Source organism: Mus caroli, chromosome 13, assembly GCF_900094665.2.
Source record: "Mus caroli chromosome 13, CAROLI_EIJ_v1.1, whole genome shotgun sequence".
NCBI lineage: Eukaryota > Metazoa > Chordata > Mammalia > Rodentia > Muridae > Mus > Mus caroli.
Window position 1 is genome coordinate 613411 of NC_034582.1, and position 19277 is coordinate 632687.

The 19277-nt window shown below is 37.0% G+C and overlaps 1 protein-coding gene across 1 annotated transcript; it reads right to left on the bottom strand.

Annotated features, from left to right (window-relative positions):
- Positions 1 to 243: 243 nt before the first annotated feature.
- On the bottom strand, positions 244 to 18325 carry LOC110308012 (aldo-keto reductase family 1 member C18). The gene is made up of 9 exons (XM_021180336.2): positions 18197 to 18325; positions 12696 to 12863; positions 11769 to 11885; positions 10708 to 10785; positions 9621 to 9743; positions 4687 to 4796; positions 4190 to 4355; positions 2852 to 2934; positions 244 to 452 (listed from the first exon to the last, which is right to left on the bottom strand). The coding sequence occupies exons 1-9, from the start codon at positions 18299 to 18301 to the stop codon at positions 410 to 412; spliced, it is 993 nt and encodes a 330-aa protein (XP_021035995.1). The 5' UTR covers positions 18302 to 18325; the 3' UTR covers positions 244 to 409.
- Positions 18326 to 19277: the final 952 nt, after the last annotated feature.

Genomic DNA, 19277 nt, shown 5'->3' on the forward strand with positions numbered 1-19277 from the left:
CACAACATGTGGTATATTTTCTTGTTCTTTGAACACCAGGACAAACATGGGCTGATAAAACCCCTTCTAATTGCTGCTTCCATAAAGGGTGAGAACTCTCTCTGTACCTAACCTAGAAATGTTAATAGAATGGCTGCTGTCTCTCAAACACTACACATACATTTCCAGATAAATCAGTTTGACTTCTTAATGAGGCAGGAGGAGGTAAAACATTCAAATCATACACAAGAGTAGATGAGGTTGAAGCAAAATATTTGTATTTATTTACAGAAAAGAAGTAAAATATATTTGATTAACTGGGGATGAGTTGCTAAGCAGTATGGATTGGAGGCGGTGTGTCGAGTTATTGGCATCTGAGAGTCCAGCATCACACAAAAGATCTAATAGAACTTATGGCAAGGGCTCCATCTTAATATTCATCGAAGAATGGAAAGTTAGGGTGAGCCTTAAACCTGCAGTAAGAAAGAACAATGCACAGTGTTTCTGGTGACTGATTATACAGTATATGGTTTCTATAAAGATGCCTCTGAGGTGGAAATTGAAAACTGTTTTCCGATAAAGCCAGATGACCTCTGCTCTTATTTTTTAAAACAGTCCTCTATGATAGATCTGAAGAAGAACAAGTGAGCTTTTCAAATTATATTTTCCTTGGAACTTAATACATAGAGAGTCCAGAGACACTCAATCAAAGATATACGTCTTTTTGCAAAACAAAGAGAATTTTACTGTAAATTCTCAATGAAGCAGAAACTGATTTTTGCCTTGTTTTGAATTGGTTAAGTCTAGTTATGTATTTGACGATAATAAATACCTTTGAGGGGCTGTAAGATGACTCAAAAGGTAACAATGCTTGCTGCCATCCCAGGTGACTTGAACTATATCCCTAGGACCCACGTGGTGGCAGTACAGAATCAACTTCTGCAAGTTGTCCTATGACCTTCACTTGCATATTATGCATATCATATTAAATGCACATCAAATTAAAAATAATAGAAAGTTTAAAATACTTTTTAGGTAATAAAAAACTGATAGCAGCTTAGTGTCTTTTTGTTGTTGTTGTTGTTTTGTTTTGTTTTTTCTTTTTCCAGACAGGGTTTCTCTGTGTAACCCTGGCTGTCCTGGAACTCACTTTGTAGACCAGGCTGGCCTCGAACTCAGACATCCACCTACCTCTGCCTCCCGAGTGATGGGATTAAAGGTGTGTGCCACCACGCCCGGCTTAGTGTCATTTTTTAAAGTCATTAATTAGTCACTAGCTACTTATGACACAGTTAGATTTACACCTAGCAAAGATGTCATTCACGAGACTAAAGTTTCTTGGACATTGGTTACTATATGAAACTAATGATGTAGCATGAAACTGATAAAATGATTTATCATTTTAATAGGAGTAAAAGTCATGGATTGCTTGCCATTATTCCCATCTCTTTGATAAGGTGTGCTTACTTCGTCATTTTCCTCTATATTATTAGAACATTAGCAATATTTTGCTAATAGAGGTAATAACCCACCTGGCGACTTTGGATCACATGCAGTTCTGCATACATTCCATATGATATAATGCTTAATTTGAATTAATTATGATTAATTTTATCACGAGGAGAAGAAATTTCCTGCTTAACTTCTTTTACATTATACATCGTTTTGCAAATCCTTGACTTGAAGATAGTATGGAGGAGAGTTATGATCTTTCATTGGTTATAAATTTTTCCAGTGAAGGTATAGATGTCCATCAACCGACGAATGTGTGATGAAAATGTATGTACATTTGTACAATGTAATTTAATTCAAATGTATAGAATAAAGTTATGAAACATGAATGAAAATGCAAAGTACTACATTAAGTGATGAATCCCAGTTCTAGAATGACAGTTAATGCGTGTTCTCTTTCATATGTGGATTCTAGATACTAACTTACATATATGTGTATTGAAGTGAGAGTGGTTGTGGGCAGGAATCAGAAAACTAGAAAGGCTGATGAGTGTGGAGAAGAAACTTTAAGAAGGGAAGGTGGGGGATGTGAAAACAAATACTTGACAAGAATGAGGAAAAGGAGGTGGAAAGGAACAAGTGGGGAAGGTGGCCAAGGAAATGGAAATTGGAGTGTGGGGGGAGGTTCAGTCAAAATTAAGCTTATGTGAAAATGCCATAAGGAAACTCGTTACTTTGAATGCTAATTAAAAAGTGTGTCTGGCAGGCAGGCATTTGGCTGCACATGATTTGTAAATGTCTTTCCACTCCCACATCTTTAGACTCTGCTTTCATATCTTCAAGCTGCAGAACATCAATACCACATGTTCTGTTTACCACAGCAACCCTGATATTCTTGAAAAAATAGTTGTCTGGGTCTTGAATATACATACAGTGCAAAGAAAATACAAGGGTTGATATTATACAGCTGTTAGATTCATAGGAATCAACAAGATCAACGAAGAGGGATGAGAGCTGATGACCAAACACCTCAGGGATGGTATGAATTTTTAAAACTGATCATTACAATGTTCAAACATGTGACATTGAAATGCACAGATTGTATATCCACAGGATATGCAAGACATGCAGGAAGAATAAAGACTCACCAATGATGCTTATTTACCCAGTGCAATGGATACAGGAGGAGCAAGTACATCAGATCAAGGTGATCCTGTATCTGCCAGCCCATTTGCCGTGCTTAAGAGCAAAACTCTGACAGAATCTAGAAAGAGCATTCTACAAATCTGTGTCTTTCTACTCACTGGTCTTTGATGTCCTCATATTGAGGTCACTTCTGACAGACATGCTATTAAAATACTCTCCTTACAGAATAAGTATAGAACAATCAAAATTATAAAAAGCTATTAAAGTTTCTTACATATCAGCAGGAAAGTACCGAAGATTTCTGTCCAGGCCATCTAAAATTTCCATGTCATCTGAAGCCAATTGGAAATCAAAAACCTGTTACAGAAGAAATGTTATTTTAAATATTTATTTATGAAAATATATGTCAATCTTTTTCAGAGACAATGAGTAAAATATCTGTGAAGTTCTCCCCAATTCTTAAAGTCATCAAGCAAAATATTCAAGTGAGTCTTTAAGACCAGATTGAGAATTAAGTTGAAATATATCAACATACACAATATATAGTACTATAGACAAAAGAAAAAATGAAGTTGATATGATTCAAAAGAGATAATGATATGAAAGTGCAGAGATAGTTTTGAAAATGTACTTCAGGAATTTTCATGGATACAGTTGAATTTGTATATCCCATACATGAAGTTAGGATGAGAAAAAAAAGTAATTTTTCATATTATTTAAAGTAGTAATTGCCCAATAATTAATCATTCCTGGTCAAAGGACTCAGAAACTGCTTGAAGAGGACCCTCATTCCAACTGGTTTTATCATGAAGATGATGATAACTAACTGGTACAGTATTAACACATGGGCCCATAATTCATTGGTGCTGCTTCAAAATAGTGTTGTAGAGAAATAACAAAAATATAAATTGTAAAGCTGACATATTTAGGTAAGAGATGTACCACTTAATTTATAAGATTTTTGTACATTTGAAAATTCTGAAAATAAAAAGGGAGAATGTGGGAAGCAGGAAAGATGCAGCTTAAGAGTCCTGGTACTCCCAGAGCTCGTATCTCTAGTTGCATATGTAGCAGAAGATGGCCTAGTCGGCCATCATTGGGAAGAGAGGCCCCTTGGTCTAGCAAACTTTATATGTCCCAGGACAGGGGAACGTCAGGGCCAAGAAGTGGGAGTGGGTGGGTAGGGGAGCAGGGCTAGGGTGGGGGAGGGTATAGGGAACTTTCCAGATAGCATTTGAAATGTAAATAAAGAAAATATCTAATAAAAAAATTTATGCAAAAAAAAAAAAAAAAAGAAAAAGAAAAAGAAGCCATAAGCTGAGCCTATGACTACGTCTGTTACATTGGATCCTTCCCAATTAAAATTCAACAGTAAAGTAGTAACAACAACAAAAAGTCCTGGGAAAGGATGAGCCTAGACCTGCTGTGACTTGCTGTGCTGCTCCTGGGGTGGTGGCAGACTGGGAGAGAGGCGGGACAGGGAGGATCTGTGTGAGGGGGTACTGGGAGGAGAGGGGGGCTGATATTGGGATGTAAAGTGAATGAATGAATGAATGAATGAACGAACAAACAAATAAATAAAAAGAGTCCTGGTGCCCCATCTCTTCATCACCTGCATGTTTTCTCTGATTCTCTCCTCATTGAAACTCTTGGCTAGGACCACAATCCCACGGTCCAGCTGGTAGCGAAGGGCAATCAGGGCTGGAGTCCGCTTGTACTTCTTTGCCATGGCACAAAGAACTGGATCATCCAAGAGAACTGGGGTATCCTCATTTATACTGGAAGGAAAGACGAATTCCAGAAATTGTACTCTCTCTCTCTCTCTCTCTCTCTCTCTCTCTCTCTCTCTGTGTGTGTGTGTGTGAGTGAGTGTGTGTGTGTGTGTGTGTGTGTGCGTGTGTGTGCCACAATTGAGCACAGATGAAAATGGCCACAAGAGTCCAGGAATTCTCAAATGCAGCCAGTGGACTAGCAGCTGATCATCCTCTGGGACCTCTCAAAAATACCTCCCGCCTCTGACTACGAGTGAATTCTAGAAAACTGACTATTGTAAAACTAAGAATATGTTAACAACGGTGACTAAGAGATGAACTCTGCTGTTGTTATTACCAGTATTTGTATCTTTGAGTTCCCAGGGCACCATAGGCAACCAGAATGATGTCATTCATCTTGCAGTAGGCCAGCAGCTTGCTCTGGTTGAGATAAAGATGGCATTCTATCTGTACATAAAGAGAATAGAAAGGTATCAAAGTATATAAAATCTCACACTGATGACAAAGGAATATTAAACGGAAGGAAGCTTAATAAAAATAACTGATATTAATGTGAAATCTAGAAAGTATCAGTACTATATCATGATTTTTTTTCAAATAAATGAAACATCTCTCTTGGGAAGTAAAAATAAAATAAATAACATTCTCGAGATTTGGTAACCCCATGGACCAGGTCTCGGATGCTTAGTACCAATTTCTACTATGGCAGACACAACAAGTCCTATGTTGTTCTATGTGGAAGGAGAATGAATTCACAGAGGTTTGAATAATGAATAGGAGACTAAATCAAGGATTTGACTGAATATTCCATCGAAATAAAGTCTGAAGGAAATTGTTAAAATTTTTGCCAATGATATGAGTTGATTTCTATATCAAAAGAAGAATAATTAAAATAATTGCAAGTACTGGGAAGGAAAGAGGGAGGGACAGAGAGAGAGACAGAGAGAGAGACAGGAGAGAGAGAGAGAGAGAGAGAGACAGAGAGACAGAGAGAACACAAAAGTATTGCCCTCTAATGACAGTTATTATAGGAACTCCTTTCTTAATAATTAAGGGGAAGAAATCAAAGTGTAGCTTATCTTATAGTTTGTAAGCTTGTTTGATCTTTATAATCAAATTTTCTTTATACTTATATATCATGTAAGAAAATGAATAGCAGTATCAATAGAATTGGTAACATCTAAGAGGGAAATTTTCACAGGCCACAGTCCTATATGAACACAGGCAACTAAAGACACTGGGAGAAGGGTTAGCATCCCTGGGATGAGCCCCCTTACTGGTTGTCTGATGCAGAGTGGTCAGCCAAAACCATATACATACAGTTAACAAAGTAGGACTCAAAACTTAGATATCAAAAAAGACACCCAATTAAAAAATGGGGTTGGCCATCCATGGGAGGAGAGCCTCTTGGTCTTTCAAAGATCATATGCCCCAGTACAGGGGAATGCCAGGGCCAGGAAGTGGGAGTGGGTGGGTTGGGGAGTAGGGCGGGGGGGGGCAAGGGGAGGGTATAGGGGACTTTTGGGATAGCATTTGAAATGTAAATGAAGAAAATATCTAATAAAAAGATATTTATACTACACAAAGAAACAAAAAAATGGGGTACAGATCTGAACAGAATTTTCAAGAGAAGAAATGTAAATGGCCGAGAAACACTTAAAGAAATGTTCAATATCCTTAATAATCAGAGAAATGCAAATGAAAACTGTTTTAAGATTTCATCTTATACCTGTTAGAATTTGTACGCTCAACAAAACCAGTGATAGGTTGTGCTGGCAAGGATGTGGAATAAGAGAAACACTTATCTATTGCTGATGGGATTCAAAATGTATACAGGCACTTTGAAAATCAGACTGGTGGTTCCTCAGGAGGGTCTGTGTCAAGATCCAGCTATACCGCCACTCTTGGGCCAATTCAGAAAGGACACTTTATCCTACCAGAGAGATACTTGCTCATCTATATTCATTGCTGTCCTATTCTATACATAATAGCCAAAATTTGGAAACAACCTAGATGTCCCTGAAGAGTTGAAAATGTGGTACAGTTAAAAAGTTACACATTGTCAAAAAAAAAAAATCATGAAAATTTTAAGCAAATGGATGTAGCCTGTATAGGTATGTAGGTAACCCAGACCCCAAAAGACAAATATGATGTGTATTATTTTTATATATGGATATTAGCTAAGTCAATGATAATCAAACTACAGACTGTAGAACCACAGAGGTTAGATATAGAATAAGGGAATAGAGAGGACAGATAGACCTCTCAAGTAAAGGGAAATTGAATATATAGTTGTGGATGAATGGTGGAGAGGACTGGAATGGGAGGGCAGAGAGGAAAGGGTGATGAGGGAGCAGATACAGGGAGAGACAGCTAAAACTAAGGGCCATTTGAATGGTAGAAAATAAACCTAATACAGTAGAAGCTTTCTAAAATATGTATATACATAAAGGTGATCTAAATGAACTCACTGAACAATGTGGGCAGGGGAGACAGAATCCCAACTGGCTATCTGTCAGCCATGAAGCTCCCACTACTGGGATTGGGATACATCTAACTGAATTGTCAGCCAAAGGGGTTCCATGAGAATCCTCAAATAACCCAGGCTGTAGCCAAGACTATAGGTTGCTCTTCACAAACCAACCATAAGTCCTCACTGCTGAGGAAAGCACCAACCCAACTCGTTGAACATGGAGAAGTTATGTTGGTGCCTAGACAGAGGCGTTAATTCTATGTTCTAGCATCTTTGGTACAGGAAGATACCCTGCATGCTACCACAGGAAAAATACAAACACCAGCCCAGGTGCAATCCCTTTGTTTTACAATGGTAGCCTGCCTGCAAGATATGCTAATGCAATGGAGGCATAAATCTTGTGACAGTATCCAACCAATGCCTGATTTGACTTAAGGTCCACTCAGAGAGATGGAACTCATTATTTGGTCATCAGACATTATTTGAGTGATCCAGAACTTGAGACTAGATGGGTCAGGGACCTAAGTTAAAGCCAAATACTACTGTTCTACTACAAGATCATAGCGATAAAATGACTTGTAATGATATTCTGCTACACTCATTGATCAGTGCCTTGTTCCACCATCAGTAGAGTAGCTTTCTCCTGCAGTAAATGTGACCAAATACAGAGAACCCATTTTACAGAGAGTGAGAGGCCTTGGGACACCCAGCCCTAAAGGGGATGCCTCCATTAAATTCCTTGCCACAGGGCTCAGGGGACCTTGTGGAAGAGGGGGTGGAAAGAGCACAGGAACCAGTTGGGATGGAGTCTGCTGAGAAAACAGGGCTCACTAGATCAACAGGATCAATACACAAATGAAGACTGAGGTAGTATGCAAAGGGCCTGTGCAAGTCTGTAGCAGACAGGGTCCTAGAGCAGAAAAGAGAAGTGGACACATGCTTCCATCCTTAGCACAGAAGCTCTCTTCGATTGATAAACACTTGCAAATGAGAATTTGGTTTCCTCTGAGTCTCATTGGGGAAACAAACTTCTCTTAAGGGAAAGCTACATGTCCAGTAGTAGATGGCCAAAAGAAAGCAAATTCAATTTCATCTTTGTAGAATCCTTGTCTTATAATCTATCTATCATCTGTCTGTCTGTCTGTCTGTCTGTCTGTCTATCTACCTATCTATCATCTATCTATCATTAATCATCTATCTATATTTTATATGTAAATAAAATATATATCCCACAGGTCCTTTGCATGTATAATGGATTGCAATTTAGTGTCTTTTTGAGAGATTTCTGAGTGTGTGAGTGAGTGGTTCTCTGTATTTATATCTGCTTTTCGTGCCTTTTCTTGGAATGTGATCCTTCTGTTAGCTTGTTTTGTTCTATTTGTTTGTTGTTGTTCTATTCTATTTTTATTTTATTATTATCCCTTAGAAGCCTTGTTTGTTTTCTAATGAAAGACAGAGTAATGATGGATCCGGATGGGAGGGGAGGTGGGGAGTAACTTGGAGGAATAGAGGGAGGGGAAAACACAATCAAAAAATATTCTGTGAGAAAATATATATTTTATATAAAGGGGAAAGAAAGAAATCTTACCTTTACGAAGAAGAGATCTGACTAGATTTAATTTTACTAAATTATCAAATCTGATGCCACTAGTTGTTAGATTGTTTGAGTTCTTGCTTATTTGTGATTATCTCCAGCTGCTGTCAGTTAAACTTTGAGACACTTATAATACTGTATATAATACTGTAGTTTCAATTATGGATGAGAACAATTAATTTGTGGTTTTCTGTGGTATGTTGGAGTGAATAGTTATTGTTATAATTTACTTTCAATGGGTTCAGCAAAATATTAAACATGTGTGCATATTGGGACACATGCACTTGCCTACATTATAGAACATGGTAAATTAATCATTTTTAGATCAATGGTTCTCAACCCATTGGTCACAATCCCTCTGTGGGAGTGTCAAATTACCCCTTTACAAGAGCTGTATTTCAGATGTCCTACATATCAGATATTTACATTACAAATGATAATAGTATCAAATTGCAGTTATGAAGTAGCAGCAATAATAATTTTATGGTTGAGGTTCACCACCACATGTAGAACTGTATTAAAGGACCACAACATTAGGAAGGTTGAAAACTACTAATTTAGACTCACTGATATTTTGTATCATTTCTCCAAATGTTCTAAAAGTTTGAATGTGGTTCATTATAAAACCAGTGTAAAACTATTACTTCTTTGTTGTTTCTTTGACATTTATATTTGAAAACAGTACCTAATACATGAACATGTAAGTCGCATTTTTCCAACCAAGAACATGTTTCTTATATGAAAGTTATGAAAAGCATCTCAGATCATACAATTGGCACACAATAGATGTTTCAGGCACTGCATTAACTCTACACATTAGCACAATTTCCAGAGTATGGATTTCATTTGCTACCAGTGTTGCCATCCTCTCCACTGTTCCTGTTTCAGCATCCCCTCATGCTAAGAGCCCAGGACTAAATGTGCCTTCCTTCTGAAGAGTGACTAATAGCTTCCTCCCCAAATGTTAGCCTTGTCTTCTCTAAATTACTTCACACTGTGGTCTCCCTTCATCATTGTTTTGCTTTACCAAGCAAAGACACAATTATGAGCCCTTTCAGAACTCTGGATGAAAGCTCTGCTCTTAGCCACCTTAAAAGAAAGACAGAAAAGAAAGATGAACATGTAGGGAGGACACACAGATACCTGTCAATAGCACAAGAAGATAGGATAGAAAGCCTGAAGGAAAGTAGAGAAAGAACCTCACCTGGTTGCACACAGGCTTGTACTTGAGCCCTGGCTTGTTCAGGATCATCTCCAGTTGTCTACGGTTAAAGTTAGACACCCCGATGGACTTGGCCAGCCCTGCATCCTTACACTTCTCCATGGCCTGGGGAAGGAGACATTAGTGAAGAATGATGTATGAAATTGGAATCCAGTGACAGAAATGCACAGCTATGTGGCTAGACAGAAGAGTGATAAGAAAAGAAAATGCAGTTAACGATTATTTATGTTAAGAAGTGAAGATTAATAAAGGAGATGGCAGAAGAGATAATGATAATGAGGTAGACACTGCCTGTACTCTCCTTAGGCAATCATGATTATCATATAGGGAGGAATGCCTGTTACAGTATTCCCCAGTCCTCTTACACATTGTTCTGCCCTGCATTCCCTTATTTAAGCAGAAGAGTCACAAGTAAGACTTTAATATTTATAGTAAAGGACACTTATCTCTTTCTTACATGTGGAATTGTGTGACCTAGATTTCTCTCTACATTTTTTCAGTAACATTCAGGAGTTGGTTCTTTGACAATGTCATACATGTATTATATAGTGAATTCAGATTACTGTAACCCTCACTGGCTCTAATCTCCCTCCCATATCTATTACCTGTCCCTTTTCTCCCCAAACCTCCTTTCCACATTTATATCCTTCTGTTCTGAGGCCCTCAAAATTTAACCAGGATCATCTAAATGACCTGGATTTGGAAATATCTCTTGGTGCCTGGTGGGTTCCTGAACCGATGGATACCAGCTGAAGACAATAACTGCCCCTTTCCCAGAATTTATCATCAATAGTTAGTAGTTCAGCCCCAAGAGATAGGGCCTCCATGGGTCCCTCCATGATGACAGGTTCAATCTTGTGCAGGCCTACTCAAAGGGGATGGGGCACACCTAGTGAGAGACCATGACTGCATTGCCTATATCATGCCCAGAAAACAGCATTTCACAGGGCTTCTCTCTTGTGGCTTTTACATTCTTCCTGCCCTCCCCTGAGATGCTCTCTGAGTCTCAACTATAACATTCTCTGGTTGTCTTTTTATTTTTTCTATGGCGTTTATTATAGTCACTCACCTCCCATGTGTCACAGAGATCCACTGTGTCAAATTTTAAGTTTCCATGCTCATCTTGAGGTAAAAGCTCATCCCCTGGCTGGAATAGTAGCAGTCATTAGAGATATGTTAATATTTCCTCCTGTAGTTATGTTCCCACACAAGTTTATGGCTGGGAATTAAGTCCCTAATATAGATGAAACATCTTTTCACATATTAAACAGTGCTTTTTGTGCAGAATTCTAAGTGATGGCTTTCAGCAACAGTCCTTTCCATTTTTATATGCTTTATGTGATCATAAAAATATACAATTTCACATCATGTGGAGTGTACCAGTTGACTCGTGTTACTTTTAGTCCACTTCCCTGTTATAATGCCGATCTTTCTCTGAGAAAGTCACTAGTGACATGGTATTGATTTCAGGCAGTTGTGTGTTGTAATCTTGACACAGAATAAACAATCAGGGTTCTGATTGATGGCCTTCAATACCCTGCTCGCATGAGTGACAGGAAGTTCAGAGGAAGTAGAAGTTAATCATTTCTTGCAGGACAAACTTTGATGTTGGAACATTTAGGAAGCCATCAAGGACAAATTTATCATCCACAGAAGTGTCTGAAACAAAAGCTGACCAAACCTCTAATAACATAGAAGAAGCAAGGTATGGATGGATAAGTGGAGATATTCCCAAAGAATACTTCTATTAGTCAATATATTCTTAGCTTTTCTCATTTTCATGATGTGGTAAACTTTTTTACATAAGTTATCCTGAGTAGTGTTTTATAATTTTTTTTGCATTTTATTTATCTTTTGTGTGTGTGTGTGTGTGTGTGTGTGTGTGAGAGAGAGAGAGAGAGAGAGAGAGAGAGAGAGAGAGAGAGAGAGAGAGAGAGAGAAAGATCAGAGGACATCTTGTAGGAATCAGTTCTTTTCTTCCATCATTTCTGCAGCCATACATTGTTCTTTTATAACTCATGCAAGCACACTGAGATTCTATACACTTTTAGAAACTAAATCCATCTGCTTACAAAATGAGGGTCATGTTGATAGATGAAGTTAGATAGTTAGACATTACAAATTGCTTACCTTCAGAGACACTGGGAAATGAATGAGATAGAGGTCTACATAGTCCAAATTAAGTTTCCTCAGGGAATTTTCCAAGCTGGGTCTGACCAACTCTGGACGATGGAAAGTTGACCAAAGCTGCAGAGGATGTGTAATGGAAATTGTGCTGGATTAATAAATTACCATATTCAGTGGCTTTCTGTCACCTGGTATTGAGAAGTTTCAAGTACTTAAAAACTGACCACAAGAAATATCCTCATTTTTTTCCCTGAATATCTATCTTATAAGGGTGTCCACTTATATAAACTCTCATATACATGGTTATCATTAGTAAATATGACAAAAATGGAAGGGAATTTAAGACATAAATACATTATCAATTCATACTGGAATTAATTATGTATTAGAAACAGTTTAATATTTTAATTCTCTCATCCACTGAACTCAGTGAGAACAATTAAATAGCCCTTTAATTTATATAACTAAAGAGAAGTTTTTTTTTTTTTAACATTTTAATATGTTGTAGACACAGTATTAGATAGTTTAGCTATTTCTTAATTTCACACCTAAGGGTTCTTTTATAGTATTCTGTCTTATCTATGTGATGATTGATATTCATAATTACAAGTTTTAAAAAATAATTTAGCATACAAGGGAATGTGTCATCACAGCAGAGTCCTCCCTGATAACATCTAAATCATAGTACTCTCACTTGAACCTCAGAAAAACAACTGGACTTTACATTAAGCTTATGAATTTAAATATAGCAATGATGAGACACCATCACCCCCAACCATGTTCAATACTGAATGCAAAGTGTGAATATGCATGAACAAAAGATGGCCAATAAGCACAATTCACCAAGTACAGGTTCAATTACACAGTGTCATCTAAATACATTCCCTTTTCACTAATTTGTAAAAATCACAGAGTGTGTATAGAACATACCTTGGAAGTATAGAATATCTCTTCCCTTTTCACAGTGCCATCTTCAATCTTGCTTAGAATGGCCTGGCCTATCTCTTCCTCATTCTGGTACAAGTGAGAACAATCAATATGGCAGAACCCAACATCTATAGCTATTTTGGTGGACTCCATAGACTTTTTCTTGAGATGCTAAAGAAACAGAAACAAATAGTATTTAGAGCTCTGTATGATTGAGTCTAGAATCAATCTATCCCCATATTTTCAGTTAGTTCTGCTTGGAGTAATGGATCCAGCTAAGTTTTACTGAGTTTTTCATAACTCAATAAATACATTGATGAGAGATATCGATTCCCAGAAAACAGCAGGCTCTAATCTAAAAATAAAGGTGGCTAGTATACTCTGTTAATCTCTTGCTAAGCAGTTAAATTCTCTATATATCAGAAATAAAAATGCACAATGAAAATGGAACACTCAAAAATACAGATTTATGCATAAGAAATTATCTACATCTAAAAAGAAAATTTGAGTAGTTGTCAGATTTTGCATTAAAATTCATGATTTTAGGAAAATTATAACTAAATCAAAATTTAAAATTATTTTCTTGTCCACCAAGTTTGGTTAAAAGATAAAAATTGTGAACCAAACATATTATTCATTTGTTATTCACTAATTAAAATTAGCTTTTACTTCATACATTAATTTTGAAGGTAAAAAGAATAAAATAACTGTAAAGATTTTTTTATGAAATAGTGTTAAAGGTTTTACCAGACTATTAATAATCATAATAGTTCATAAACAAAGACCAGGTAAAGAGATGTTGCCTGCCCTAACAGAAGAGCCTCAGAGGGACATAGCTAGAGCTCTTTTGAATGTGCTTTCTGGCTTCAGGAGCAGCATCTGTGTGATTAGAACAGCCCTGGATAAGAGAGAGAGGGAAGCAATAGAGCCAGTATGAAAATATTTCCATGTTTTATCAAGCACTTTAGAAGCTAAAAAGTGAAAATTCACCAGTTGAATATATAAAACTGCTTGTTCTTACCCTTGAAGTTTCATAGAGTTCTAAAGTTTGTTTGTTTGTTTGTTGTTTGTGTTTTTAATTATTAAATCAAGAAGGGTGGTCAATGGAAAGGACTCAAGGAGCTGAAAGGGTTTGAAGCCCCATAGGAGGAACAACAATACGAACCAATAAGTACCCCCAAAACTCTCAGGAACTAAACCACCAACCAAAGAGTATACATGGAGGGACTCAAGGGCTGCATATGTAGCAGAGGATTTGTGGGACATCAATGAGAGGAGAGACCCTTGGCCTTGTGAAGGCTTGATGCCCCAGTGTAGGGGAATTCCAGGACAGGGAAGCAGGGGTGGGTGAGTTGGGGAGCAGGGGAGGGGGGATGAGATAGGAGGGTTTTCAGAGGGGAAATGAGGAAAGGGGATAAAATTTGAAATGTAAATAAAGAAAATAAATAATAATAACAATAATGATAATAATAATAATAATAATAATTATAAAAGAATTTAAGATCACTACCAGAAAATTAACTACCAATTTTATCTATCTGTGAACCCAGCAAGCTTCAATAGTGACTGGTCTTAGCAATATATGCTCACTGCGACAATGGTGGCATGGAATCATGGGAGTGACTAATAACTTTTTGGATGTAAACCTACTCCCCAAAACAGATTCCATTCCTGGTATTCTTACTGGAGTCATGAGCCTGTGATAAAAAAAAGTCATAGGCCCTAGACTATAGAATGCAAATAGAATGTAAATAGCCATAGAATTAAACTGGCTCTTAATCACTTATCCTTATATTCAGAGGTTAGTGAATCTCTCAACTGTCATTTGAGAAGATAATTGGAATATGAAATCTGAGAAAAAAATGTGTTCTCAAAAATAACACCAAAATCTTTTTTGAAAAGTCATGAACCTGAAAGAGAACAATGAGAGGTATAAGAGAGGGCACGGGGAAGGGGGAGAAAGGAAATGATGTAATCATATTATATTATAATCTCAAAAATAAAAAGAAATAATGAAAAAATGTTATTTCTCAAACTGAAAATTTTGCCCAACCCTTAAATAAATGCAAATTAAATTTAGGTACTATACTATTATCAATAAACGCAATGCATTTCTTTGTGGGGGGGGGGCTGATGTTATAGATAAGGTTAACCTTAGCAGAAGACCCATGTTTTGTTCTCAACACATACATGGCAGCTCACAGCCATCTCTAACTCCAGTCCCATGGTATCTGACTTCTTCTTCTGACCTCAGCAGTTCTCAGTTACTCATGGATTATGGGTTGCCTCCACCAATCCTAAAGAGTCTATAAACCACACTTTATTGATTTATAGTTGTTTGTATTGCCTCATGGTGCTGATGTGTGGTTTATGTTATAAAACCTAGACAGAGTTAATAGCATAGACTTGGGAAAACTGTGTAATGGCCAATGATTGCTAAAAGAGGTTGCAGTAAGAATAAATTTTAAAAATAACACTATTTATTATTTATTTTGTATGTGTATGTATATGTATGATAAAAAGAGAGACAGACAGACAGAGATACAGAAACAGAGAGAGAGAAAGAGAGAGAGAGAGAGAGAGAGAGAGAGAGAGAGAGAGAGAGAGAGAATGTGGTATGTGATGGGTTCTCTTTGTCGAGGTGGGATCTGGGAATGCAAGTCAGGTCCTAAACTGCTAGGCCATTTTGCTGACCCAAGAAGGCTTTTAAAGACACACTTAATACTGTGTTGAGAAGGATGGGTTGAGTAAAGTGTTATGAAACATTTTAGTATCTGGTATGTAACACTAACAATTGTCAGCCATGACACCTGGCCAAATTGCTACTTTAAATTCAGAATTCAAAGTCTCTAGGACCATGCTTTCTCCTTCTTCCTAATGTCTGAAGGACAATTTTCTTCAGGGAAAAAAGAAAAGACTCAGCTTCATGCACGCAACTGAGTAGGGCCTCTTCCATTCAGCTTTCCTTGATCTCTTTTCCCTGTAAGCTCTGACTTGCTTTCTCTGGCCTCTCTGTGAGTGGTACAGATTCATTATTTCCACTTTTAAACCTGTGAAGTCAGCATTTGAAATAGAAGAAAACCATATGTCCTTTAAAAATATAAAGTAAGAGAAAATTCTAAGAACTTTCTACAAACACAGTTAATTATCAAAGAGCTTTGCTCACTCCTTTTTCAAAAGCACAGCTATCTATTCTGTTGAACATAAATTTCATGTCCCCATATTCTATGTCTGTTGAAAATTACACACTGCATATGAATTTGATTTAGCAGAATATTGATTAAAATGAGTCAAGGTTGTCTTTATAATATGATATTTCTACGATGATGAGGCTCAACAGAAAAATCATCAAGTTGAAATAGTTTGCTGTTTACAGCTTTGCTAATTGCATGAAAGTCCAGGTAACTGAGCCTGTCGATGAGATCAGACTTGCTATACAAATACCTGTAACAACTAGAAACTGTTATCTGCACCTGAATAGATGAGACTCAGGGATATTGTGTAAGTAAAATGTCCTCTAGTAACTGGAAGACACTGCCTCTGAGTACAGAAGCTTTAAACATGGAGCAGCTAGAGTGACTGTAAAGTGAAACACAGTTCCGCTCGCTTCTCAGTGCATTGCAATTTTAGAATGATGTATATATATATGAAAACATTGTCTTGATTAAAGTACTGATTTTATATCACTGAGTTGATTGTCATATTTCAGCACTATGAATGCAGTATACACGGGTCAAATTATTTAAATTGGCATTTCCCCTGCTTATAATTTCTTTAACAAACTTTTATTTTTCTTGAACATTATATAAAATATGATAGATCATTGTGCACTATACTCATCCTACAGTGTTTGGAAAAACACAATTTATTCCCTTGATCTAATTGTGTGTATTAGTTATGCAACCTTTATCCAAACTTATCTCCTAGCCTCTATCCTGTGTAACCTCTAGTCAATAATACTATATATTTCAGTAGACTTTTTCAGTTTGTACTTATAAAAAAAGGACATGTGACAATTCTTTTTCTGTGTCTGTACAGTTCATGTAGCACAATATCCCAGAGTTCCATCTATTCAGCTGCAAATAACAGATAGTTACTTTTCTGTATGCATAGTGGCCTAATATCTGTGTGTGTGTGTGTGTGTGTGTGTGTGTGTGTGTTTGTGTGTGTGTGTGTCTATTTGTCGGCTTATCCATCTATCTGTCTGTCTCGTGTTTTCTTTTATATTTCATTAGTTGCTGCACACTGAATTGACCCATGTATCAATTATTGTGAATAATGCCATAATGAATGTTAATATCTATTTGCTATACTCAGTATACTTATTATTTACATATATGCAAAAATGGGATGTCCAAGTGATATCAACTTTTAGTAGTTCTGTAGGAAACTAAAGCAAGTTGTGGCATTGGCACACAAATGGACACACAGGAGAATGGGATGGAATCGATTTCATCTACATGAGTCCATGGTCCAGAGTGATCTTCAACAGAGGCATGGAGGCAAGTATAAGAAACAGCACAGGCTTTTCAACCAGTGACACTATGACCTCTGTGTGTCCTCACACAGAGGGCAGAAATGTGGCTGTAGTTCCTTACCTGGTATACATATCAATCAAAAGGAACAAAAGACTAGAGAGCTCGTCTCGTTTGAGAGCTGAGATGGTAAAACCACCAGAAAGAACATGAAGGAATCTCTTTAAAACACCGCATAGGCAATTTTTGGATATGTCCTTCAAAGCACAAGACACAACAGCAAAAGCAGACAAATGATAGTATATCAAGTTAAGAATCTTTCGTTTCATGGTAGAAACAGTCAATAGAGTAATGAAACCATCTACAGAACAGGAAAAAAACTGTCATCCAATTATTTCATAAAGACTACTACACATAGCTTATATCAAACTCAGAATAACAAAAAAAGTAAGCAAAAATGCATGAGTTGGTTGAATAAACATTTCAATGGTTAACAAATAAAATGCTTGTGTAATATATATCCTCAGATAATGATGTTAACTAAGTTTCAGATTTTCTCCTTTTCTCAGAAAAGGAGATATTAGATATACTGAGTATAGCAAATAGATATTAACATTCATTATGGCATTATTCACAATAATTGATACATGGATCAATTCAGTGTGCAGCAACTAATGAAATATAAAAGAACACATGAGACAGACAGATAGATGGATAAGCCGACAAATAGACACACACACATATACACATATACAGATATTAGATATTAGATATTTTCATACAGAAGAGAATTTGCTACAACATCCTACATAGTGACACATACATGATCGGCACTGAAGGAAGACCCCAAAACCAGAATAGTTAGTGATTACATGATCAAACCTTAGTAGAACACACCCAGTCTGCCTCTCTTCTACGTAGCACACCTCTAATCTGGTGGAGCAGAGCAGCAAGGGACCACCAAAATTCCACAGGAATTGATAAATTTCATTCTTTTAGGCCTTTAATCCCCAAGCCATTTTTTATTACCTCTTCAGTTGCATAGGTGCCAAAGCCCAGGACAGGAATGGAGTGACCATCATTTAATTCTATCTTCTGAATTTTGGAATTCATTCTCAGCCACTGCTCTGACATAGCAGATTCTCTCTCTTCCTCTGCTTTCCCAAGCCAGCGAACAAGTGCAAATTATAGCCCCAAGTGAGTGAGTAATCAGCAGCCAATGGGGGCGGAGTAAGCTCTTACAGCATTCTACTTGTGAGGAAAGAATTGGCACTAGACCATTTATTTTCATACAGAAGAGAATTTGCTACAACATCTTACATAGTGACACATACATGATTTTATGTAATCAATGTTGTTATTAGAATACTCCACACATTATTTTAAGCTGCTTTATGAGAGACCGAGGGATTACTGACAATTTCTAGAGTGGAAAGTTTGAGGTGCCTATTGTTTTTGTTCTCCATTGTTATGAAGACATACACTATGTACATACACTATGTGGCATAGCAAAGTATCTCAGAAACCTAAATTGGCGATCTCTGTTTCTTTTCCATTTTAATTTGCCTCATTTTTTTTTCTAGAGATAATGTCTATGAAACCCTTCCTACTACTTTTCTATAACTTTCTACTACCACTTTCCTAGCCAGAATGATCCCCAGTTCTGTGTGAAGGTAATTGGGGTGCCTTGCTCCCTTGTTTACTTTTCTCTTCTGTTATCCCCTTTCCGTATTTTGCAGTTTTAATGCAGTTTTCCTTTTCTGCGGTTTATGCTTCTGCGAGAAATGAAGAGTTGGAGACATAGCATTACACCTTCTCATGTAGAACATTTGGGAGATTGAAGTGAAATTTAAGGTTGGTGGATTTAACAAAAGGTGACATAAAACAGGTTATAGCAGTGATTAAATGCTGTAGAATTAAACAAACACATTTGTTAATCCACACGGAAAACTATAACATTGCCAAAAGCTACATTCAGAAGAGGTTTTATGTATCTAAAATACTGGTGTTGAGGTGGTCTATACATTCACTGAGAGCAGTTTGTCGTATCCATGAACAAATAGCTAGGTTAATGTTTAAGAGACAAATGTGTCATCACTATATTGTGTAA

Coding starts and splice junctions, on each gene's coding strand:
- LOC110308012 (XM_021180336.2), bottom strand. CDS start 18,301: ATGTCAGAGCAGTGGCTGAGAATGAATTCCAAAATTCAGAAGATAGAA. Junction 4,797..9,620: donor ACAAGCCTGTGTGCAACCAG/GTGAGGTTCTTT, acceptor CTTTATGTACAG/ATAGAATGCCATCTTTATCT. Junction 4,356..4,686: donor ACTCAAAGATACAAATACTG/GTAATAACAACA, acceptor CTTTCCTTCCAG/TATAAATGAGGATACCCCAG.